The sequence below is a fragment of the Coregonus lavaretus genome (assembly GCF_964263955.1).
Source record: "Coregonus lavaretus genome assembly, contig: HAP1_SCAFFOLD_271, whole genome shotgun sequence".
NCBI classification, from domain to species: domain Eukaryota; kingdom Metazoa; phylum Chordata; class Actinopteri; order Salmoniformes; family Salmonidae; genus Coregonus; species Coregonus lavaretus.
The window spans coordinates 331,421-356,758 of NW_028157817.1; the positions used below are offsets into that span (position 1 = coordinate 331,421).

Consider the following 25,338-nt stretch of genomic DNA (forward strand, 5'->3'; position numbering starts at 1 on the left):
GAGAGATGCATTAGGCAACAGTCTGGTTTCAGTCTCTGATAAGGTAAGACAGCCATGGATTAGGTAAGAGCGAGCAATTCGACCCTAGGTCAGAACCCCATTTCACACATACACAAGCCCAGTGAAAGGAACCATTCTTAGTTATTGCCTAGCAACAGAGACGTCCATGATTTAACTTTGTGTAGCACATAGTTCACTAAAAACTCCCCCTCAGGGTCATGGAGAAGTTTGGCGTGGCTTGAACGTAGGGTCCGATACCATTTAGGGCTTTGTAGACAAGGAGGAGAATTGTAGTGTAAATTCTTTGAGGAACAGGTAGCCAATGGAGATCAGCAAGGATGGGTGTGATGTGGGCAGACTGTTTTGGTTTTGTCAGAATCCTTGCAGCACTGTTTTGGATGAGCTAGTGATGGATTACTCACTGATACAAGGTATTTCCATAACTTATGATCTACAGAGAACTGAAATATTGGAAAGTGTTGCCTATGTTTGGCTATGTTACTCTATTCACTGTCATCGTTACATGTTGTTGCTAAGATTGTTCACAAACCTTGTTCATCTCATTAGACAAATTCTCTGCTAATGTGTTGCTGATGAGGCATCCTTCATTCTGCATCAGTGAGGATGTTTCCTTTGTTCTCCACCGGTGTGTTCCTGGGAGAAGAGACTACAAAAGGCAACAGGACAGGACAGTGTGGATAATCTGTGTGTCCTGGCCCTGGAGAATCTGAAAACTCTACAGAGAGTGTCTGCCCAAACCAGGTCGGTAAGAGTTTCCATCCAACGCAGCTAAGCCGAACTTCTGTGAGCAAAGCAGCGGATCAGCCTTGCCCATTGAAATATACACCGAGTGGACAAAACATTAGGAACACCTGCTCTTTCCATGACATAGACGAACCAGGTGTATCCAAGTGAAAGCTATGATCCCTGTTATGATGTCTCTTCATGGTGTTGTGGGAACAAGGAAATTTAGTAGATAGGTAATTCTTGGTGCCACACAGTCTAGAGGCCAAGGATTCCAGTATGTCGAGGGAGATTACTGAGGTTTATCTTAGGATGATTGATGGACATGATATACTGACTTGGGGTACAATGTAATAACATCAAAGAAGGGAGTGCCAACTGATGGTTGTACCAGATGTTGTTGAAGAAACGTGTAACATGAGGTATATCAACTGAGAGGTTTTCTTTGTCGAGTAGTTCGGATGGCAGGAGGCGAAGCACGTGCCTTTTGTTAGACGAACCCAGTACCGAATCTATTAAATATTTGTATGAACTCTCCATCTAAGTGTTAAATATCTTCTTGCATCATGAACTACTTGATACCCGAGAAACTCATCATAACAATCCCTTATTGATGTTACTTGTATCGTATCTGAAGATTATGCCTTTGTTAAATGTTTTTCATGACGAAATGGAATGTTGGTTATGTTAGTATCACAAGACAATGGTTAGTATAATGTAACATATAATAGACAGGAAGTGTATTGTAAACTGGCCAGAAGAGGGAGCCCATCTTGTTGCATTGGTTATAAATAGGGGTACACGAAGAAGATAGGACAGAGCAGACATTAGAATTGGAGGACACTGCTCTCCGGACCACGCGTGTCTGTAAACTCATGCTGAAGCTTGTGGTCTGAATAAACCTTATGATCAAGGTTCAGTATGAGCAGACTCCTTTTGTTCATCAGCAAGGACGACCACCATTCATCATATACGACACTTGTTAAATCCACTTCAATCAGTGTAGATGAAAGGGAGGAGACAGGTTAAAGAATGATTTTTAAGCCTTGAGACAATTTAGACATGGGATTGTGTATGTGTGCCATTCAGAGGGTGAATGAACAAGACAAATTATTTAAGTGCCTTTGAACGGGGTATGGTAGTAGGTGCCAGGCGCAACGGTTTGAGTGTCAAGAACTGCAATGCTGCTGGGTTTTTCACGCTCAACAGTTTCCGTGTGTATCAGGAATGGTCCACCACCAAAAGGACATCCAGCCAACAGCAGGCCAGTGGTCGAAAATGGGTAATTTATGTAAGAGGACAAAGGAAGCTGACACGAATTGTGCAGAGCAACAGATGGGCAACAGTTTGTCAATTGACAGTCCAGTACAACATTGGTGCCCAAAGACCCATAAAAGAATGGACAACTCGTCGTACCTTGACACAAATTGGGTATGGCAGCCGACAACCTTACAGAGTTCCAATTCTTTCAGCAAAAAACAAGAAACTGCGGTTGCAGTGGGCTAAGGAACGAAAACACTGGACACTGGAGAATTGGAAAAACATTGTCTGGTCTGATGAATCCCGGTTCCTGCTGTTTCACGCTGATGGAAGGACTAGGGTACGGAGAACACCACGAGTACATGCACCCATCATGCCGCGTGTCGACATTGCAGGCTGGTGGTGGTGGTGTGGTGGTGGTGGTGTGATGGTGTGGGATGTGTTTTCATGGCACACATTGGGCCCCTTGATAAAAGTGGAGCAATGTTTGAATGCCACAGGATATCTGAACGTCAATGCCAATCAGGTGCATCCTTTCATGGGAGCAGTGATTCCATCTGCAAATTGATTTTTTCAGCAGGATAATGCCCCCCATGCCACAAGGCTAGGATTGTCCAGAAATGGTTCCACGAACATAACAGTGAATTCAGCTTACTGCGGTGGCCTGCCAAGTCACCAGATCTCAATCCAATTGATCATCTGTGGGATGAGCTGGAACGAGCTATTCGGAGTAGAGATCCACTACCAGCCAACTTGAAACATCTGTGGGACGCATTGGAGTCAACATGGGCCAGTATCCCTGTGGAACGCTTTCGAACACCTTGTAGAGTCCATGTCCGACAAATTGAGGCTGTTCTGAGGGCAAAAGGGGGTGCAACTCAATATTAAGGTGTTCTTAATGTTTTGTACACTGTGTACATGAAGAGGCTAGTTAGAATTAGCATAGCTGATTAGCCTTGCCTATTGAAAAATACATTAAGAGAGGCTAGTTAGCGTAAGCGTCAAGGGCCTATCCTGACATGATGCATGGCACTCAGGTTACTGTTTGTCTTTTTTTTTTGTCTTAGTGCCAGACTAAATCACTGAATCTGAGAAGTGACATCAGAGAAGCGTTGAATAGGACTCGTTGGTCCTCACTCTGAAATGTAATCCTTAACTCACACCTTTGAAAACACGAGGTGGGAGTGGTGATGTCAGCTGTTTAAATACACAGTGTGCTTGCTCTTGTAATACAGACTGTCTGAGGGTTAGGTTAGGCGATCTGGAAGAAAACCAAGGTGAAAAGGGGATGTGATTCCTCCAACTTTATCTTGGTCCCGGCAAAAAAATGCTTGTTTCCCAGGATGGCAGTTTGGGCGTGGGGGATGAGGAGAGCTGTATCCAACATGCCCTGCTGAAGTACCTGGATGCCTGGTCGCTGATCCAGGACTTCTGGGACTACAACCTCCATGGGAGTCATCTGCTGCTGCTACAGAAGAGGCGTAGGGAGGTACTGCAGCACCTGCAGACTGGTCTGGCCCTGCGGCCCTCAAAGCCCGCACTCAGGTCAGCACACACTGTGGTACACCCATACTCACCAGACAGGCCGCGGTCCGGATCCGGACCCAGAACAGGGTCAATACAGACCGCTGGTCCCGACAAAAAATAAATAATATATATATGTATTTTGATTTTATTTAAGAACTATACTGAACATAATAATAAACGCAACATGCAACAATTTCAATGATTTTACAGAGTTACAGTTCATATAAGGAAATCAGTCAATTGAAATAAATCCATTAAGCCCTAATCTATGGATTTCACATGACTGGGCAGGGACGCAGCCATGGGTGGGCCTGGGAGGGCATAGGCCCACCCACTGGGGAGCCAGGCCCAGCCAATGAGAATAAATTTTCCCCACAAAAGGGCTTTATAACAGACAGAAATACTCCTCAGTTTCATCAGCTGTGGGTCTCAGACGATCCTGCAGGTGAAGAAGCCGGATGTGGAGGTCCTGGGTTGGCGTGGTTACATGTGGTCTGCAGTTGGACATACTGCCAAATTCTCTAAAATGACTTTGGAGGCGGCTTATGGTCGAGAAATTAACATTAGATTGTCTGGCAAAAGCTCTGGTGGACATGCCAATTGCACACTCATTCAAAATCTCATCTGTGGTATTGTGTTGTGTGACAAAATTGCACATTTTACAGTGGCCTTTTATTGTCCCCATTAGAAGGTGCACCTGTGTAATGATCACGCTGTTTAATCAGCTTCTTGATATGCCACACCTGTCAGGCGGATGGATTACCTTGGCAAAGGAGAAATGCTCACTAACAGGGATGTAAACACATTTCTGCACAACATTTTAAAGAAATAAGCTTTCTGTGCGTATGGAAAATGTCTGGGATCTTTGATATCAGCTCATGAAACATGGGAACCAACACTTTACATGTAAATTAGGTCACAGACTTGAGTATTAACATTTCAAAGCAATAAAACAATACTAGTTTTCTCAAAAAAGGCAATTTAATCTGGAACACTTCATCCACAGTAGGGTGTTTTATAACACAGTAAGAACATCTGTAGGCAAAACTGGAGGCCTGTGATAATGAAACACACCCTGCCTGTGTAAAAGACACAAAGACCACAAGCATTTTTCTCCAGCAGCAAAATATGCTAACTTCAGTTAGTCTGAACAAAATTCCTTTGCTATCAACCTTCTGCCATTAGAAACATCGGCTACACGTGTTTTGAACAGGAGAAAGGATGGCTGGAGGGATGGAAGAGGGAGAAACAAAGGATATTGAGTTCCACAAAATTCCTGTGTGACTCAATCCTCCTAACAACTCAATGGAAACTGTTTGATGAGGAGAGAGAGAGAGAGAGAGAGAGACAGAGAGAGAGTGTTTCTCACTGCCATCCATGGAGGCCAACTGGGTGTTCTGTTAGTCATTTTAACTTGGACTAGCAGGCCTTGAAGATATATAGCTAGTTGGGTCACAGTCCTGCTGGTGTTCACCTCTTCATCACCCACATTACTTTGCTAATTAGGTACACTGAATGGCCACAGCTTTCATACACCTAGGGGTACTTCACCGTACACCTCACACACGGTTGAGCTTGGTCACGATGAGGACGCGGACGGACTGGTCGAAGGCGGAGCAGACACACAGGCCCTGCTTATCGGGGCTCCAGTCCAGGCTGGCGATTGGCTGGGTGGACAGAGTGACGTTCTGCAGCAGGTTCACAGTGCCGGCCACGCCCATGTCCACCTCATCTGAGTCCTTCTTAATCCGCTGAGCAGGGTATTCACTGTTAACAGTACAGAAGACAGTAAATCCTCTGAGCAGGGTATTCACTGTTAACAGGACAGAAGACAATAAATCCTCTGAGCAGGGTATTCACTGTTAACAGTACAGAAGACAGTAAATCCTCTGAGCAGGGTATTCACTGTTAACAGGACAGAAGACAATACATCCTCTGAGCAGGGTATTCACTGTTAACAGGACAGAAGACAGTACATCCTCTGAGCAGGGTATTCACTATTAACAGGACAGAAGACAGTAAATCCTCTGAGCAGGGTATTCACTGTTAACAGGACAGAAGACAGTAAATCCTCTGAGCAGGGTATTCACTGTTAACAGGACAGAAGACAATAAATCCTCTGAGCAGGGTATTCACTGTTAACAGGATGGAAGACAGTAAATCCTCTGAGCAGGGTATTCACTATTAACAGGACAAAGACAATAAATCCTCTGAGCAGGTTATTCACTATTAACAGGACAAAGACAATAAATCCTCTGAGCAGGGTATTCACTGTTAACAGGACAGAAGACAGTAAATGCTCTGAGCAGGGTATTCACTGTTAACAGGACAGAAGACAGTAAGTCCTCTGAGCAGGGTATTCACTATTAACAGGACAAAGACAATAAATCCTCTGAGCAGGGTATTCACTGTTAACAGGACAGAAGACAATAAGTCCTCTGAGCAGGGTATTCACTGTTAACAGGACAGAAGACAGTAAGTCCTCTGAGCAGGGTATTCACTGTTAACAGTACAGAAGACAGTAAATCCTCTGAGCAGGGTATTCACTGTTAACAGGCCCGAAGACAGTAAGTCCTCTGAGCAGGGTATTCACTGTTAACAGTACAGAAGACAGTAAATCCTCTGAGCAGGGTATTCACTGTTAACAGGCCCGAAGACAGTAAGTCCTCTGAGCAGGGTATTCACTATTAACAGGACAAAGACAATAAATCCTCTGAGCAGGGTATTCACTGTTAACAGGACAGAAGACAATAAGTCCTCTGAGCAGGGTATTCACTGTTAACAGGACAGAAGACAGTAAATCCTCTGAGCAGGGTATTCACTGTTAACAGGACAAAGACAATAAATCCTCTGAGCAGGGTATTCACTGTTAACAGGACAGAAGACAGTAAATCCTCTGAGCAGGGTATTCACTGTTAACAGGACAAAGACAGTAAATCCTCTGAGCAGGGTATTCACTGTTAACAGGACAAAGACAATAAATCCTCTGAGCAGGGTATTCACTGTTAACAGTACAGAAGACAGTAAATCCTCTGAGCAGGGTATTCACTGTTAACAGGACAAAGACAATAAATCCTCTGAGCAGGGTATTCACTGTTAACAGGACAGAAGACAGTAAATCCTCTGAGCAGGGTATTCACTGTTAACAGGACAGAAGACAGTAAATCCTCTGAGCAGGGTATTCACTGTTAACAGGCCCGAAGACAGTAAGTCCTCTGAGCAGGGTATTCACTGTTAACAGTACAGAAGACAGTAAATAGTAAATCCTCTGAGCAGGGTATTCACTGTTAACAGGACAGAAGACAGTAAGTCCTCTGAGCAGGGTATTCACTGTTAACAGGACAGAAGACAGTAAATCCTCTGAGCAGGGTATTCACTGTTAACAGGACAGAAGACAGTAAATCCTCTGAGCAGGGTATTCACTGTTAACAGGCCCGAAGACAGTAAGTCCTCTGAGCAGGGTATTCACTGTTAACAGTACAGAAGACAGTAAATCCTCTGAGCAGGGTATTCACTGTTAACAGGCCCAAAGACAGTAAATGCTCTGAGCAGGGTATTCACTGTTAACAGGACAAAGACAATAAATCCTCTGAGCAGGGTATTCACTGTAAACAGGACAGAAGACAATAAATCCTCTGAGCAGGGTATTCACTATTAACAGGACAAAGACAATAAATCCTCTGAGCAGGGTATTCACTGTTAACAGGACAGAAGACAGTAAATCCTCTGAGCAGGGTATTCACTATTAACAGGACAAAGACAATAAATCCTCTGAGCAGTGTATTCACTGTTAACAGGACAGAAGACAGTAAATCCTCTGAGCAGGGTATTCACTGTTAACAGGCCCGAAGACAGTAAGTCCTCTGAGCAGGGTATTCACTGTTAACAGTACAGAAGACAGTAAATAGTAAATCCTCTGAGCAGGGTATTCACTGTTAACAGGCCCGAAGACAGTAAGTCCTCTGAGCAGGGTATTCACTGTTAACAGGACAGAAGACAGTAAATCCTCTGAGCAGGGTATTCACTGTTAACAGGACAGAAGACAGTAAATCCTCTGAGCAGGGTATTCACTGTTAACAGGCCCGAAGACAGTAAGTCCTCTGAGCAGGGTATTCACTGTTAACAGTACAGAAGACAGTAAATCCTCTGAGCAGGGTATTCACTGTTAACAGGCCCAAAGACAGTAAATGCTCTGAGCAGGGTATTCACTGTTAACAGGACAAAGACAATAAATCCTCTGAGCAGGGTATTCACTGTAAACAGGACAGAAGACAATAAATCCTCTGAGCAGGGTATTCACTATTAACAGGACAAAGACAATAAATCCTCTGAGCAGGGTATTCACTGTTAACAGGACAGAAGACAGTAAATCCTCTGAGCAGGGTATTCACTATTAACAGGACAAAGACAATAAATCCTCTGAGCAGTGTATTCACTGTTAACAGGACAGAAGACAGTAAATCCTCTGAGCAGGGTATTCACTGTTAACAGTACAGAAGACAGTAAATCCTCTGAGCAGGGTATTCACTGTTAACAGGCCCAAAGACAGTAAGTCCTCTGAGCAGGGTATTCACTGTTAACAGTACAGAAGACAGTAAATCCTCTGAGCAGGGTATTCACTGTTAACAGGCCCAAAGACAGTAAATGCTCTGAGCAGGGTATTCACTGTTAACAGGACAAAGACAATAAATCCTCTGAGCAGGGTATTCACTGTTAACAGGACAGAAGACAATAAATCCTCTGAGCAGGGTATTCACTGTTAACAGGACAGAAGACAATAAATCCTCTGAGCAGGGTATTCACTATTAACAGGACAAAGACAATACATCCTCTGAGCAGGGTATTCACTGTTAACAGGACAGAAGACAGTAAATGCTCTGAGCAGGGTATTCACTGTTAACAGGACAGAAGACAATAAATCCTCTGAGCAGGGTATTCACTATTAACAGGACAAAGACAATAAATCCTCTGAGCAGGGTATTCACTGTTAACAGGACAGAAGACAGTAAATCCTCTGAGCAGGGTATTCACTATTAACAGGACAAAGACAATAAATCCTCTGAGCAGTGTATTCACTGTTAACAGTACAGAAGACAGTAAATCCTCTGAGCAGGGTATTCACTGTTAACAGGCCCGAAGACAGTAAGTCCTCAGAGCAGGGTATTCACTGTTAACAGTACAGAAGACAGTAAATCCTCTGAGCAGGGTATTCACTGTTAACAGGCCCAAAGACAGTAAATGCTCTGAGCAGGGTATTCACTGTTAACAGGACAAAGACAATAAATCCTCTGAGCAGGGTATTCACTGTTAACAGGACAGAAGACAATAAATCCTCTGAGCAGGGTATTCACTATTAACAGGACAAAGACAATAAATCCTCTGAGCAGGGTATTCACTGTTAACAGGACAGAAGACAGTAAATGCTCTGAGCAGGGTATTCACTGTTAACAGGACAGAAGACAATAAATCCTCTGAGCAGGGTATTCACTATTAACAGGACAGAAGACAATAAATCCTCTGAGCAGGGTATTCACTGTTAACAGTACAGAAGACAGTAAATCCTCTGAGCAGGGTATTCACTGTTAACAGGCCGGAAGACAGTAAATGCTCTGAGCAGGGTATTCACTGTTAACAGGACAGAAGACAGTAAATCCTCTGAGCAGGGTATTCACTGTTAACAGGACAGAAGACAGTAAATGCTCTGAGCAGGGTATTCACTGTTAACAGGACAGAAGACAGTAAATCCTCTGAGCAGGGTATTCACTATTAACAGGACAAAGACAGTAAATCCTTTGAGCAGGGTATTCACTGTTAACAGGCCCAAAGACAGTAAATGCTCTGAGCAGGGTATTCACTGTTAACAGGACAGAAGACAGTAAATGCTCTGAGCAGGGTATTCACTGTTAACAGGACAGAAGACAGTAAATCCTCTGAGCAGGGTATTCACTATTAACAGGACAAAGACAGTAAATCCTTTGAGCAGGGTATTCACTGTTAACAGGACAGAAGACAGTAAGTCCTCTGAGCAGGGTATTCACTGTTAACAGGCCCGAAGACAGTAAGTCCTCTGAGCAGGGTATTCACTGTTAACAGTACAGAAGACAGTAAATCCTCTGAGCAGGGTATTCACTGTTAACAGTACAGAAGACAGTAAATCCTCTGAGCAGGGTATTCACTGTTAACAGTACAGAAGACAGTAAATCCTCTGAGCAGGGTATTCACTGTTAACAGTACAGAAGACAGTAAATCCTCTGAGCAGGGTATTCACTGTTAACAGTACAGAAGACAGCAGGAATCAAGGATGCATCTACACACTAGTCTAGACTCTAGACTCATTCAGGGCTAAATCCTACATGTAACTTGAGATATAAGCGCATAACTCAAGACTTTCACATACAGTACATCATGCACTGATGCCAATTATGCATGTTTATCTCAAGTTAGGATTCAGCCCATATACTGTACCAGCAGTGTCCCTCCAGAACCAGGAGTGAAGAGCATTTATTTTGAGTCTTAACTAGTTTACCATTATAGAGACATGTTTCTAAGGTTATATATTGAAATCCATTTGACCAAGTACGTGAACAATAGATAAAGTTACTTACTATTTCCATAGATGAAGGTTTCCAGCCCCTCCTGCCGTCATAAAGATGTCTCTGTTCTGGGGCAGATGTCTCACTTGCCAGATAGTCGATTTATGGGCCTGGAATGAAATGGGAAAGAATCCATTCCATAAAAAAAGGATGTGCTTAAACATTTTCAAATGGATATTGCAACCATAGAAATACAATTCATAGAATGGGATCCGCATTCAAGTTAATGTATGGTCATTCTATTTCTGTGATTGCAAGTTCACAGGGATATCGCACAATGAGTAGCTGACTGGAAAGCATGCTCGCTAGAATCACACAAACCAAAAGTCTAGTAGTATATGTGGTCCTCTGTAGCTCAGCTGGTAGAGCACGGCGCTTGTAACGCCAAGGTAGTGGGTTCGATCCCCGGGACCACCCATACACAAAAAAATAAAAATAATGTATGCACGCATGACTGTAAGTCGCTTTGGATAAAAGCGTCTGCTAAATGGCATATTATTATTATTATTATTTATATTCACTCAACGGTTAGTAATATCCCATGTCGGTGGCAGACGTACAACTTTGATTAGGGGAAGGGGCATGAAACCAGAAACAACTCAACAATCTAAGAAACAAAAGAACAATCTAAGTGGATTGAAACCCAAAATGAGATTAAGACATATTTATGTTCCCGACTGTTGATTGCTCAATGAACTACACAAATATTTGAAGAGGTATGGCGGCAAAGTCCTCTCTGATCTCCCCAGACCTCCAAACACCAGATCGAACGGAGCCAGGGTCGTACCCTAATCCCTATAAAGTGCACTACATTTGACCGGGGCCCATAGGGCACTAGTTAAAATAATAATAATTTGGTGGGTGTTTATATTCGTCCAGTGTGTATTAATATGCATTGTGTGAATTGGAAATGTTATTATTCGTTTTTTTGTTGCACATCCCAACTCTCCCTGTGACAGACACCCTTGGAGAGTGGGGTCATGGCCAGGGTTTGACCTTGGAGCAATTGGGGTTAAGTGCCTTGCTCAAAGGCACGTCCAGATTCTTCACCTTGTCGGGTCCTGGATTCTAAATAGGTTACAGGCCCAACGCTCTAACCCAGGGGTGTCAAACGTACGGCCCGCGGGCCGGATCAGGCCCGCAAACGGGTTTAATCCGGCCCGCGAGATGATTTCGGATTTTTTTTTTTTTTTTTTTTGTAAAGTATAAAAATGCGCTGCAATTTTTCAATAAAATAAACTGCTGTTCCAATTGCGTCCACTGGATGGCGCAATAGCAATTGTGTTAAGCAAGCAAACTGTTTATACCGGGGCAGAGCAAGTAGGTCAAGCACGTCCAGCCAATGAGCTACTTTGTTTTGCCCGCGATATTTATTACGGCTTCTACTTTTAACATTATGTGCTTTGGCACCCTCATTGCCCCAATATGTCTCTGTCAAAAAAGAGAAAAGTGGACGCAGAGTGCAGAGTGTTCCAAGAAAAATTGTCATCCTATTTATTCACGGAATTGAATGGGAAAGCTGTATGTTTGGTGTGTTCAGAGCATGTTGCAGTGCTGAAAGAATATAACCTTCGTCGCCACTATGTGAGTCTTCATGCCGACAAATATGACAACTTTCAAGGACAGCGGAGAAGAGAGAAGGTGAATGAACTGTTGGCGGGTCTGAAGAAACAGCAGTCTGTGTTTACTCACAGCCGAGACATCAGTGATGCTGCAGTGAAAGCTAGCTACCTCATTGCTAATGAAATCGCAGTGGCTTCAAAACCATTTAGTGAGGGTGAATTTGTAAAAACATGCATGATGAAGGCAGCGGAGATTGTGTGCCCTGAAAAGCGGCAGGCTTTTGCAAATATCAGCCTGACAAGAAACACAGTTGCAGACAGGATTTCCGATCTTTCAGTGGATTTGGACAGCCAGTTGAAGCAAAAAGTAAAGTCATTTATTGCGTTTTCGGTTGCAATTGATGAAAGCACGGACATTACAGATGTTGCACAACTGGCCATTTTCATCCGCGGAGTTGATGACACATTGACCGTCACCGAGGAGTTCGTGGAGTTGGTGCAGTTGGTGCCGATGACAGATACAACGACAGCAGCTGATATTTTTACCGCACTCGTCGGCGCGCTGGACAGGGTCGGAGTGGACTGGTCCCGCGCTGTCAGCCTGGCTACAGATGGTGCGCCCTCAATGATCGGGAAAAAAGCAGGCGTTGTGACAAAGTTCAGAGAGAAAGTGCAATCTGCAAATGGAGGACGTGATTTTTTGACTTTTCACTGTATTTTGCACCAGGAGGCTTTGTGTTGCAAGTCATTAAAGATGGATAACGTCATGAAGGTGGTCATCCAAACTGTTAATTTCATCCGATCCAGAAGCCTGAATCACTGTCAGTTTGACAGCCTTCTCAGAGAGAAAGACCACATCTATGGCCTGCCATACCACACTGAGGTAAGATGGTTAAGCCGAGGTGCTGTGCTGAGGCGTTTCTTTGATTTACGAGAAGAAATTGAACAGTTCATGGAAGAAAAGGGCAAACCAGTGTTAGAATTTCATTCCGCAGAATGGATGCAGGACCTTGCATTTATGGTGGATGTTACAGAGCACCTGAATAACTTGAACAAACAGCTGCAAGGGCGCAACAAAGTTGTCACGCAGTATTATGACAGCATACGTTCTTTCAAGTTGAAGCTGTCATTGTGGGAGACAACTTGCCGGTGGTGATGCAGCTCACTTCCCCTGTCTGAAAAATGTGTGCGCGACCCAACATGTGGCAGACATGAAGCGGTTCAAATATAAAATAACGGGACTGTTACGGGAGTTTGAGCAACGCTTTCATATTTATGTTTATGTTTTTATGTTGATGTGCTATTGTTTTTAATTGATTTTATTTGTATATTTAACCTATTCTTGACTCTGTGGTTCTTGCACTTGTTTGGGGAACAGGATTTCATTATTTTTATCTACATTTCTGCCTGAGAAATGACACCCTGATATAGTTCTGTGATCTGTGAAACAGTTCTGTTAATCACTGAGGCATTGTGTGTTTGTGTGTTCTTTTTCTTTAGAATTTTCAAATAAACTTGACGTGTTTTATGATTAATAGTCATGTTGTGCTTGTACTATTTTGGACACACTGTCCTCAGGCTCCAGCTTTATGTTGTATGTTTGATCGTATTAAAACAAAGAAAACAATCTGAAGTTGTTGTTTTTAAGTTATATATACCATGATTTTTCCGGTCCGGCCCACTTGGGAATAGATTTTCCTCCATGTGGCCCCTGAGCTAAAATGAGTTTGACACCCCTGCTCTAACCGCTAGGTTACCCATAGGGCTCTGGTCAAAAGTAGTGCACTATATAGTGGAAAGAGTGCCATGTGGGAGGCACCCCTGGGCTTTAATGCAATTTAGTCAAGTGTGTTTTCATTTCACAGAGGAACGATTGAAAAAGCCACACCTCGCTCTCCACCGACCGTATGTGGTCTTTGGCAGGCAACTTCATGGCAATGAGCATGTAAGAAAAACACAGATCCAGTTGTGAAAACATTCAAACTGACTTTCTCTCTCTCTCCGTAACCACAACGGACTCACCGGCACCGGAGGACGAAAAATAACCTTTGACGCTTTTCCCGTCAGCACCCCACCAAAGGTAAGCCTTCTATTTCGCTAATTACCTTTTCGGAAACGGAGTCGAAGCCCTTGGTGGGGTGCTGGGTCCTCATGTCAAAGACGTGGAATTTCCCCTCCAATGAAGTGGCCACTAGCTTGTTCATGTTGATATCCTTCCTGTCAAACTCCACGTGGCATACCTGCCGGACAGTTATAAAAGAAAATAACACAATGAGGCACTGAGTCCTTGGAGCGGACAGCCGGACAGCCGAGCCATACCAGAGAAATGACCTCAGTAGAACTAACTTCAGCTCCTAGCACTGAGAGAAATGACCTCAGTAGAACTAACTTCAGCTCCTAGCAGAGAAATGTCCTCAGTAGAACTAACTTCAGCTCCTAGCACTGAGAGAAATGACCTCAATAGAACTAACTTCAGCTCCTAGCAGAGAAATGTCCTCAGTAGAACTAACTTCAGCTCCTAGCACTGAGAGAAATGACCTCAGTAGAACTAACTTCAGCTCATAGCAGAAAAATGACCTCAGTAGAACTAACTTCAGCTCCTAGCAGAGAAATGACCTCAGTAGAACTAACTTCAGCTCCTAGCAGAGAAATGACCTCAGTAGAACTAACTTCAGCTCCTAGCACTGAGAGAAATGACTTCAGTAGAACTAACTTCAGCTCCTAGCAGAGAAATGTCCTCAGTAGAACTAACTTCAGCTCCTAGCAGAGAAATGACCTCAGCAGAACTAACTTCAGCTCCTAGCAGAGAAATTACCTCAGTAGAACTAACTTCAGCTCCTAGCAGAGAAATGTCCTCAATAGAACTAACTTCAGCTCCTAGCAGAGAAATGTCCTCAGTAGAACTAACTTCAGCTCCTAGCACCGAGAGAAATGTCCTCAGTAGAACTAACTTTAGCTCCTAGCACCGAGAGAAATGTCCTCAGTAGAACTAACTTCAGCTCTTAGCAGAGAAATGACCTCAGTAGAACTAACTTCAGCTCCTAGCAGAGAAATGTCCTCAGTAGAACTAACTTCAGCTCCTAGCACCGAGAGAAATGTCCTCAGTAGAACTAACTTCAGCTCCTAGCAGAGAAATGACCTCAGTAGAACTAACGTCAGCTCCTAGCAGAGAAATGTCCTCAGTAGAACTAACTTCAGCTCCTAGCACCGAGAGAAATGTCCCCAGTAGAACTAACTTCAGCTCCTAGCAGAGAAATGTCCACAGTAGAACTAACTTCATCTCCTAGCACCGAGAGAAATGTCCTCAGTAGAACTAACTTCAGCTCCTAGCAGATAAATGTCCTCAGTAGAACTAACTTCAGCTCCTAGAAGTGTATTGAAGTGAAATGATAGTATGTGTAAAGCATACTTAATGATATACTAGAAAAGTACATCTGGTATTTTGAAGTATATTCTATTAATTCGTAGTATATTTAAGTATACACGTAATATATTAAAATATACTTTTTCCACCGATTGGGTCTCAGTGTTGAAAGGGGAAAAAATGGGCCCTTGTAGAATACAGATAGACATGTATAAGAGCATGAAACATTACATACACAACACCAATAATCCAGGAAAAACATTTCAAAATGTCCAATGTCAAAAGGTAAAAATTGTAATAGTTTTCCATTAAAATTGACAAAAATTGCTTTTTTTGCAACAAAAAACACTTTCTCAAGCAATAATTTTGCTTGGACTGTCTGGGAATGGTCTGAGTGGGGAGGGGGGAACTTAAAACTAGCTGTTATTGGCAGAGAGGTTTGGAACTCATTGTTATTGGTCTACTAAACAAGCCAAAACTCCTGCCCATTCAAACAGGCTGATTAGAAGGTCCTGTGTAGATTGTATTTTCAACCAGCAACTATCAGGAAATAACACTGATCAACATTTTTCACACCTTTAAAGTGTTAGTTTCATCAGCTGTTGTACAATATGATACAAAACACAGGAAAAACTGAATTTTGACTGCACTGGGCCTTTAACGTATATCAAGGTTGGCTGTTCATAGTCACAATATGAAGGTAGCTGCTATTCTGCTGTTACTGTGTCAATATCGAATCGAGCAAAAAGAAGGTACAGACCACTACTACCATATAATTCTCCAGACATTCAGGGCTGATTTCCTGGACACAGATTAAGGGCTCTATTCAACCTGTAATGCTGAAGCATTACCGATTCCGCCATAGAAATGTAAAGGTCATTTCCGATTGAGCCGACATATTGCAGCGTTTACCCTGAACGCAGTCTCCGCTAAAGCGGGAACATTGCCTTTACATTTCAATCACGCTGTAAAGCTGAACTTCCGCGGTGCGGATAGAACAGAGCCCTAAGCATTCTTCTCGACTAGAATCTCCATTGAAAGTGCATTTCAGAATAGAACTGAGCTTAAAGGGACAGTGCGAGATTTTAGTTGAGAAGAAGGCTTAATCTGTGTCCAGGAAACCAGCCAACAATTTATACTTACCCAGAGTAAATTAACTAATTGATATGTCTCTGCGTCCTGTATGTCTCTGTGTCCAGTATGCCTCTGCGTCCAGTATGAAGAAGGTTCAAGATAGTTTTAAGAGATGTTGCTAACTAGCGTTAGCACAATGACTGGAGGTCTACAGGTACAGCTAGCACACTGCACGCAGAGACATACCATTTTTACCCATCAGTTAATCTGTCTCTGGGTAAATCGAAAAATAGCTCAATTGCCTAAATCTGGCACTCTCCCTTTAATCTGGGTGCAGGAAACCGGCCCTTGGCATCTTCAGTTGGCCTCACCCCATTTTTAATGTTGGTTTCCCACCGGAGAGACATGCTCCTGAGGTCAAAGAGCTTGATGTCTCCGTTGTCGTAGCCAGCACACACACAGCGGTCCTGGTCATTGAAGGCGTGGCCTGGAGAAGAAATGGTCAAACAGACTTTACTCAGAGGGGTTAAATTATCATTATGATGGTGTTTTAAATGTAGTAACTTAGACATTTAGGACCTATGCTTTGCTAATTTCTGCAAGCGAAGGATAACATGAGATCTATTCATTCCTGCGTCCCAATGCAGATTTGAGATGAGCGCAGATGAGTGAAGTGACAGGAGCGATGCAGCATGGGAAACCACGGGTTTCCATTATGCTAGTATTTTTCCCCATACGTACCAAAAGCTACGGTCCAGCAGTCTCTCTTGGCCTCCCCCTCCCCTGGCTCCATGTTAGCCACAGGTGAGTCCTTCTGTCTGGGGTCCCACACCTTCACTGTCCCTGGAAGACAGAACACAGACAGCAGGGATAACATTAAACACATATTTTGATGCCTCATGTAAGATGGCGGCACTGCAGGACTGTTTTGAGAATACTGATTGGAATATGTTAAAAGATTCATCCATCCAGGACTCGTCCATCAACATTGAGGAATATACAGGCAACTGACAATATAAAGGAAACACTTGAGTAAATGAGAGATACAAGTATATCGAAAGCAGGTGCTTCCACACAAGTGTGGTTCCTGACTTAATTAAGCCATGAACATCCCATCATGCTTAGGGTCATGTATAAAAATGCCCAGTTGGCCATCATTTTGGCTACCGTGGCTAGAAGAAGAGATCTCAGTGACTTGGAAAGAGGGCTCTCAAAGGAGCATAAATCTAGCGACAGTCACTAAGTTGGCAACACCGCGGCCCATTCGTTTCGCACACATGCAGGTGATGCATGCATACACAGCCGTGCTAAAGTGTCATTCCGATCCTGGCTGATATGTTGATTTGTAAATTGATTGATAACATATTTATAAAACTGTGCCTAACTAAATTACATTTACAGAAATTATTAAATTAATTTCCATGACTTTTTGGATTTTTATCATTTTCCCAAAACTTTTCCAGGCCTGGAAAACACCATTTTAAAATTCCATGACTTTTCCAGGATTTTCATGACTGTAAGAACCCTGCTGGTCGCGTCCTCAGAGTTTGTGCTGACCAACTGGTGGCTCTCTTCTCGGACATCTTCAACCTGTGACCACCATCATCCCAGTGTCCAAGAAAATCAAGGTGACATGGCCAAATGACTATCGCCTTGTCGCACTCACCCCAGTCATCATGAAGTGCTTCAAGAGGCTGTTTTGAAAAAAAATCGGATTCTACTGCTTGTATCAGTTATCTGATGTGAAATGGAGTTCCATGTAGCCATGGCTCTATGTAGTACTGTGCGCCTCCCATAGTCCGTTCTGGACTTGGAGATTGTGAAGAGACCTCTGGTGGCATGTCTAATGGGGTATGCATGGGTGTCCGAGCTGTGTGCTAGTAGTTTAAAACAGACACCTCGGTGCATTCAGCATGTCAACACTTCTTACAAAAACAAGTAGTGATGAAGTCGATCTCTCCTCCACTTTGAGCCATGAGAGATTGACATGCATATTATTAACGTTAGCTCTCCGTGTACATTTAAGGGCCAGCCGCGCTGCCCTGATCTGAGCCAATAGTCCCTCCTTGTGGCACCTGACCCCACGACTGAACAGTAGTCCAGGTGCTACAAAACTAGGGCCAGTAGGACCTGCTTTGTTGATAGTGCTGTTAAAAAGGTAGAGCATAACTTTATTATGGACAGACTTCTACTGTTGCATCAACATGTTTTGACCATGACGGTTTACAATCCATGGTTACTCCAAGCAGTTTAGTCACCTCAACTTTCTCAATTTCCACATTATTCATTACAAGATTTAGTTGGCGTTTATGGTTTAGTGAATGATTTGTCCCAAATACAATGCTTTTAGTTTTTTGAAATATTCAGGACTAACTTATTTATCGCCACCCATTCTGAAACTAACTGCAGCTCTTTGTTAAGTGTTGCAGTGATTTCACTCACTGTAGTAGCTGACGTGTATAGTGTTGAGTCACCCGCATACATAGACACACTGGCTTTACTCAAAGCCAGTGGCATGTCATTAGTAAAAATCGAAAAAAGTAATGGGCCTAGACAGCTGCCCTGGAGAATGCGTGATTCTACCTGGATTATTTTGGAGAGGCTTCCATTAAAGAACACCCTGTGTTTTCTGTTAGACAGGTAACTCTTTATCCACAATATAGCAGGGGGTGTAAAGCCATAATAAATACGTTTTTCCAGCAGCAGACTATGATCGATGATGTCAAAAGCCGAACTGAAGTCTAACAAAACACCTCCCACAATCTTTTTTTTTTGTCTGGCTTAGCATTCCAAACAAAATGAAATACTTTTTGCTCATATGATTTTTAAAAACGAGTTGTCTGGAGTAGGCAGTGCCATTAGTAAGTAAGTAAACTGAGATAGGACCAAAGAGTTAATCAATGTGATTTTTCCATAAATAGACAATTATTTACCTCTCCATGGTTGCAGAATCTTATCTATTTTTGCTAACTTCCTATTTAAATTGATTGTGGTAAGTTAATTGATATTTTTTTTTAGATATGAATACCAAGTACGTCTACTTCACCATCCGTCCATTTTATTGGTAAACTAAAAGGTAGTGTAAACACTGTGTCTTTTAACGATCCAATACGTAATATGGTACACTTGTCATAATTAGGTTTTAGTCCAGAGAGGTTAGAAAAGGGATCAAGATCTTCAATAAGACTGTGCAGGGATCCAGATTGCGGACTTAAGAAGAAACTTGAGCCATCGGCATACACTTAACACTTTTGTTTTCATCCCCTGGATTTCTAACCCCTTGATGTTCTTGTTGGATCTAATTTTAATAGCTAGCATTTCAATGGCCATAATAAATAGATATGGAGACAACGGACAGCCTTGTTTTACTCCTCTTAAAAGCTCAATACATTCTGAGAAGTAACCATTATTTAATATTTTACACCTTGGGTTGCTGTACATAACTTTATACCCCATAAATCCCAAAATACAGGTGTGCCAAGCTTGTAGCATCATACCCAAGAAGACTCAAGGCTGTAATTGCTGCCAAAGGTGCTTCAACAAAGTACTGAGTAAAGGGTCTGAATACTTATGTAAATGTGATATTTCAGTTGATTATTTTGTATAAATGTGCAAAAATGTATAAAATCCTGTTTTTGCTTTGCCATTATTGGTTATTGTGTGTAGATTGAGGGGGAAAACAATTTGATCCATTTTAGAATAAGGCTGTAAATTAACAAAATATGGAAAAAGTCAAGGGGAATGCTGTTCATTGACTATAGTTCAGCATTCAACTCTATTGTTCCCTCCAAGCGCGACACCAAGCTCAGAGCCCTGGGTCTGGACACCACCCTCTGCAACTGGACCCTGGACTTCCTGACGGGCAGACCACAGGCTGTGAGGATTGGCAACAACACCTCCTCCACACTGACTCTTAACACAGGGGCCCCCCAGGGGTGTGTCCTGGACTTCCTGACAGGCAGACCACAGGCTGTGAGGATTGGCAACAACACCTCCTCCACACTGACTCTTAACACAGGGGCCCCCCAGGGGTGTGTCCTGGACTTCCTGAGGGGCAGACCACAGGCTGTGAGGATTGGCAACAACACCTCCTCCACACTGACTCTTAACACATCTCAAGGGTGTGCAAAGCTGTCATCAAGGCAAAGCGTGGCTACTTTGAAGAATCTAACATCTAAAATATATTTTGATTTGTTTAACACTTTTTTGGTTACTACATGATTTCATATGTGTTATTTCATAGTTTTGATGTCTTCACTATTATTCTACAATGTAGAAAATAGTAAAAATCAAGAAAAACCCTTGAATGAGTAGGTGTTTCCAAACGTTTGAATGGTACTGTATATGGCAAGACTTGAAAATGGCTGTCTAGCAATGATCAACAACCAACTTGACAGAGCTTGAAGACTTTTAAAAAGAAGAATGTGCAAATATTGTACAATCCAGGTGTGCAAAGCTCTTAAGAGACTTAACCAGAAAGACTCACAGTTGTAATCACTGCCAAAGGTGATTCTAACACGTATTGACTCTGGGGGTTGAATACTTATCTAATGAAGATATGAGTGTTATTTCTTACAAATGTTAGAATTTTTCTTCCACTTTGACATTACAGAGTATTTTGTGTAGATCGTTGACCAAAAATGACAATTAAATCCATTTGAATCCCACTTTGTAACAACAAAATGTGGAAAAAGTCAAGGGATGTGAATACTTTCTGAAAGTACTGTAAATATTGTACTACTATAAAGTGTGCCTTCCTGTATTATACTTATGCTAAATGTTTATTCTATTCTACTGAGCCATTTACTTTATGTTCGTATTCTTATCTTTATTATTTCTTATTGTTGTTGTATTGCCGAGAAGGAACCTGAAAGAAAGCATTTAGTTGGACTGTTTTGCTAGCACAGACTGGAACATGTTCCGGGATTCTTCAGACAGCATTGAGGAGTACACCACATCAGTCACTGGCTTCATCAATAAGTGCATCGATGATGTCGTCCCCACAGTGACCGTACGTACATACCCCAACCAGAAGCCATGGATTACGGGAAACATCCGCACTGAGCTAAAGGGTAGAGCTGCCGCTTTCAAGGAACGGGACTCGAACCCGGACGCTTATAAGAAATCCCGCTATGCCCTCCGACGAACCATCAAACAGGCAAAGAGTCAATACAGGACTAAGATTGAAATCGTACTACACTGGCTCTGACGCTCGTCGGATGTGGCAGGGCTTGAAAACTATTACAGACTACAAAGGGAAGCACAGCCGCGAGCTTCCCAGTGACACAAGCCTACCAGAGGAGCTAAACCACTTCTATGCTCGCTTCGAGGCAAGCAACACTGAAGCATGCATGAGAGCACCAGCTGTTCTGGATGACTATGTGATCACGCTCTCCGTAGCCGATGTGAGTAAGACTTTTAAGCAGGTCAACATTCACAAGGCCGCAGGGCCAGACGGATTACCAGGACGTGTACTCCGAGCATGTGCTGACCAACTGGCAAGTGTCTTCACTGACATTTTCAACATGTCCCTGACTGAGTCTGTAATACCAACATGTTTCAAGCAGACCACCATAGTCCCTGTGCCCAAGGACTCTAAGATAACCTGCCTAAATGACTACCGACCCGTAGCACTGACGTCTGTAGCCATGAAGTGCTTTGAAAGGCTGGTCATGGCTCACATCAACAGCATTATCCCAGAAACCCTAGACCCACTCCAATTTGCATACCGCCTCAACAGATGCCCTTTCCCACCTGGACAAGAGGAACACCTACGTGAGAATGCTATTCATTGACTACAGCTCAGCATTCAACACCATAGTGCCCTCTAAGCTCATCACTAAGCTAAGGATCCTGGGACTAAACACCTCCCTCTGCAACTGGATCCTGGACTTCCTGACGGGCCGCCCCCAGGTGGTAAGGGTAGGTAACAACACATCTGCCACACTGATCCTCAACACGGGGCCCCTCAGGGGTGCGTGCTCAGTCCCCTCCTGTACTCTCTGTTCACCCATGACTGCATGGTCAGGCACGACTCCAACACCATCATTAAGTTTGCCGACGACACAACAGTGGTAGGCCTGATCACCGACAACGATGAGACAGCCTATAGGGAGGAGGTCAGAGACCTGGCCGTGTGGTGCCAGGACAACAACCTCTCCCTCAACGTGACCAAGACAAAGGAGATGATTGTGGACTACAGGAAAAAAAAGAGAACTGAGCACGCCCCCATTCTCATCGACGGGTCTGTAGTGGAACAGGTTGAGAGCTTCAAGTTCCTTGGTGTCCACATCACCAACAAACTATCATGGTCCAAACACACCAAGACAGTCGTGAAGAGGGCACGACAAAGCCTATTCCCCCTCAGGAGACTAAAAAGATTTGGCATGGGTCCTCAGATCCTCAAAAAATTCTACAGCTGCACCATCGAGAGCATCCTGACTGGTTGCATCACCGCCTGGTATGGCAACTGCTTGGCCTCCGACCGCAAGGCACTACAGAGGGTAGTGCGTACGGCCCAGTACATCACTGGGGCCAAGCTTCCTGCCATCCAGGACCTCTATACCAGGCGGTGTCAGAGGAAGGCCCTCAAAATTTTCAAAGACTCCAGCCACCCTAGTCATAGACTGTTCTCTCTGCTACCGCACGGCAAGCGGTACCGGAGTGCCAAGTCTAGGTCCAAAAGACTTCTCAACAGCTTCTACCCCCAAGCCATAAGACTCCTGAACAGCTAATCATGGCTACCCGGACTATTTGCACTGCCCCCCCACCCCATCCTTTTTACGCTGCTGCTACTCTGTTAATTATTTATGCATAGTCACTTTAACTCTACCCACATGTACATATTACTTCAACTACCTCAACTAGCCGGTGCCCCCGCACATTGACTCTGCACCGGTACCCCCCTGTATATATAGCCTCCCTACTGTTATTTTATTTTACTTCTGCTCTTTTTTTCTCAACACTTTTTTTGTTGTTGTTTTATTTTTACTTTTTTTGTTAAAAATAAATGCACTGTTTGTTAAGGGCTGTAAGTAAGCATTTCACTGTAATGTCTGCACCTGTTTTATTCGGCGCATGTGACCAATAAAATTTGATTTGATTTGATTTGTATACTGGATACCATGTGTATCCTGTACTTGAAACTAAAACTTGAAACTCAGTTGATGTTAATGAATTTATGACTTCTGTCTGTATTCCATCTTCTTTTACAGCATCCTACGAGTGCTTGCCTAAGAGTCCTAGCTACACCCTCAGGATTAAATTAATCTTTTAAAAAATATATATAATAATTACCATCTCTGCTCCCAGTCACGATCTCGGGGGCCCCGTCACCGATCCCCAGACCCCCGACACCATCTATGCTGTTCACGATCTCCTTGTGGGCCTTCACAGAGTACACAGACACGTCAGGCACCTCCAGGTTCCTACAGACAGACAGGGGATATCACAGGATCAGATGACGACTGCACGGCAACTAGGTACCAAAATACCAAGTCTGGAACCAACAGGATCTGGAACTGCCTCTACCCCCAAGCCATAAGACTTCTAAACAAGTCTACTAAATAGCTAATCAAATGGCTAACCAGACTACCTGCATTGACACCGACTCCCTTGCACTGACTCCTACTGGACACTACCCACACACTCACACATACTGCCCAGTCACTTTACCCCTACCTATATGTACAGTACCCCTGCACATCGACTCAGTACTGGCACTCCCTGTATATAGCCATTTTACCTTTTAGTCATTTAGCAGACGCTCTTATCCAGAGCGACTTACAGTTAGTGCATACATTTTTCATACTGGCCCCCCGTGGGAATCGAACCCACAACCCTGGCGTTGCAAGCGCCATGCTCTACCAACTGAGCTACAGGAGGGTATGTTATTGTCTACTCCCTATATATAGACATATTATTTTTATTCATTATTCACCGTGTATTTATTCCTCGTGTCACTTTTTATATATTTTTTAAATCTAATCTTTAACTCTGCACTGTTGGAAAAGGACCCGTACGTAAGCATTTCACTGTTAGTCTACACGTTGTCTACGAAGCATGTGACAAATAACATTTGATTTTGATTGTACAGGCACATAGCCTGATCCTAGATCTGTTAGTGCTGCATAGCCACCGTCTCCTATATGGTCGCAAAGGAGTTGGCTAGTACAAACAGACCTGGGACCAGGCGTCTGGACACGCTGTCACCAATGTCCTTACTAGAGATAGCTTTTATGATGTATAGCAGCACATGCTGGTGGTAGGGTAAATCTATTTGACAAGACATGTGATATGTCTTGTCAAAATAGTTGATAAATAAATAGGCTACCATATATTGAGATTTCCATCAAAGTCCCCAGTTGCTATATGTCTTTGTTGTAGAGAGCTGGCCCCGAATGTACCACACTTGATGGGCTTTGCTTTCTCGATCTGTGAAAGATAACAGGACATTGTTATGCTTGTGACCTTGTCCATTACTGAAAATGTGTCTACATTACTGAAATTCATTAGATGGATTGCCTCAAAAAGGGGTACTGTCTTGTCTTTGGGAAACAGGGGTCCAAATAGTTATCGCTAGGGTCCAAACGACTGCAACAGATAACAACATGAACATGCATGGTTGCTATTCGTGTATGTGTGTTTTTGACATTGCACTGTTAACAACAGTCAAGTGACAGTAGAAACCAATCTAGCTACAATCGCTGCTGCAGTTTCACAGACCGACAGGGATCATTGTGTTACTAGTTGCTATAGTAACAAAGGTATCCGAACGACTTTTCCAGAACAAACTACAATGCTAACACTTACCTAGCTAGCTAAAAGCGTGAGCTAACTAGATAGAAAACAAAGCACAAACAATACAAAATTTGCTACCTCTTTTACGAGTTTAACCTCTCCATGTTCCACCTCGTATATTTGCATCACTCCGGTGCCCCTTGCATAGTTTCCCAGACAGACAAACTTTGCACTACAAGGAATCCATTTACTGTCAAACACTGTGTAGTTCAAGCTTTTCTGAACGTGAGCTATAATTTGTGGCTTCTCAAATGGCGTCGACATTTCTTCACTGGAATGACAATAACGATGTCAATGTTATAACGAACTCTAATAATGACTGATATAACGATTTTCTGACACTAATATAATAACAAGCTAATTTTTTAAAGCTTGGTTCGGTAACTTGTCAACACGATTTTGTACCAACACAAAT

At 43.1% G+C, this 25,338-nt stretch overlaps 1 protein-coding gene across 1 annotated transcript; it reads right to left on the minus strand.

The window, feature by feature from the left end:
* Positions 1-3,682: 3,682 nt before the first annotated feature.
* dnaaf10 (dynein axonemal assembly factor 10) lies at positions 3,683-25,338 on the minus strand. The gene is made up of 8 exons (XM_084198978.1): positions 25,002-25,338; positions 24,457-24,557; positions 23,421-23,551; positions 16,866-16,967; positions 16,496-16,611; positions 13,792-13,926; positions 10,137-10,234; positions 3,683-5,298 (listed from the first exon to the last, which is right to left on the minus strand). Exons 1-8 carry the CDS (start codon positions 25,185-25,187, stop codon positions 5,091-5,093), a joined length of 1,077 nt encoding a protein of 358 aa, XP_084055104.1. The 5' UTR covers positions 25,188-25,338; the 3' UTR covers positions 3,683-5,090.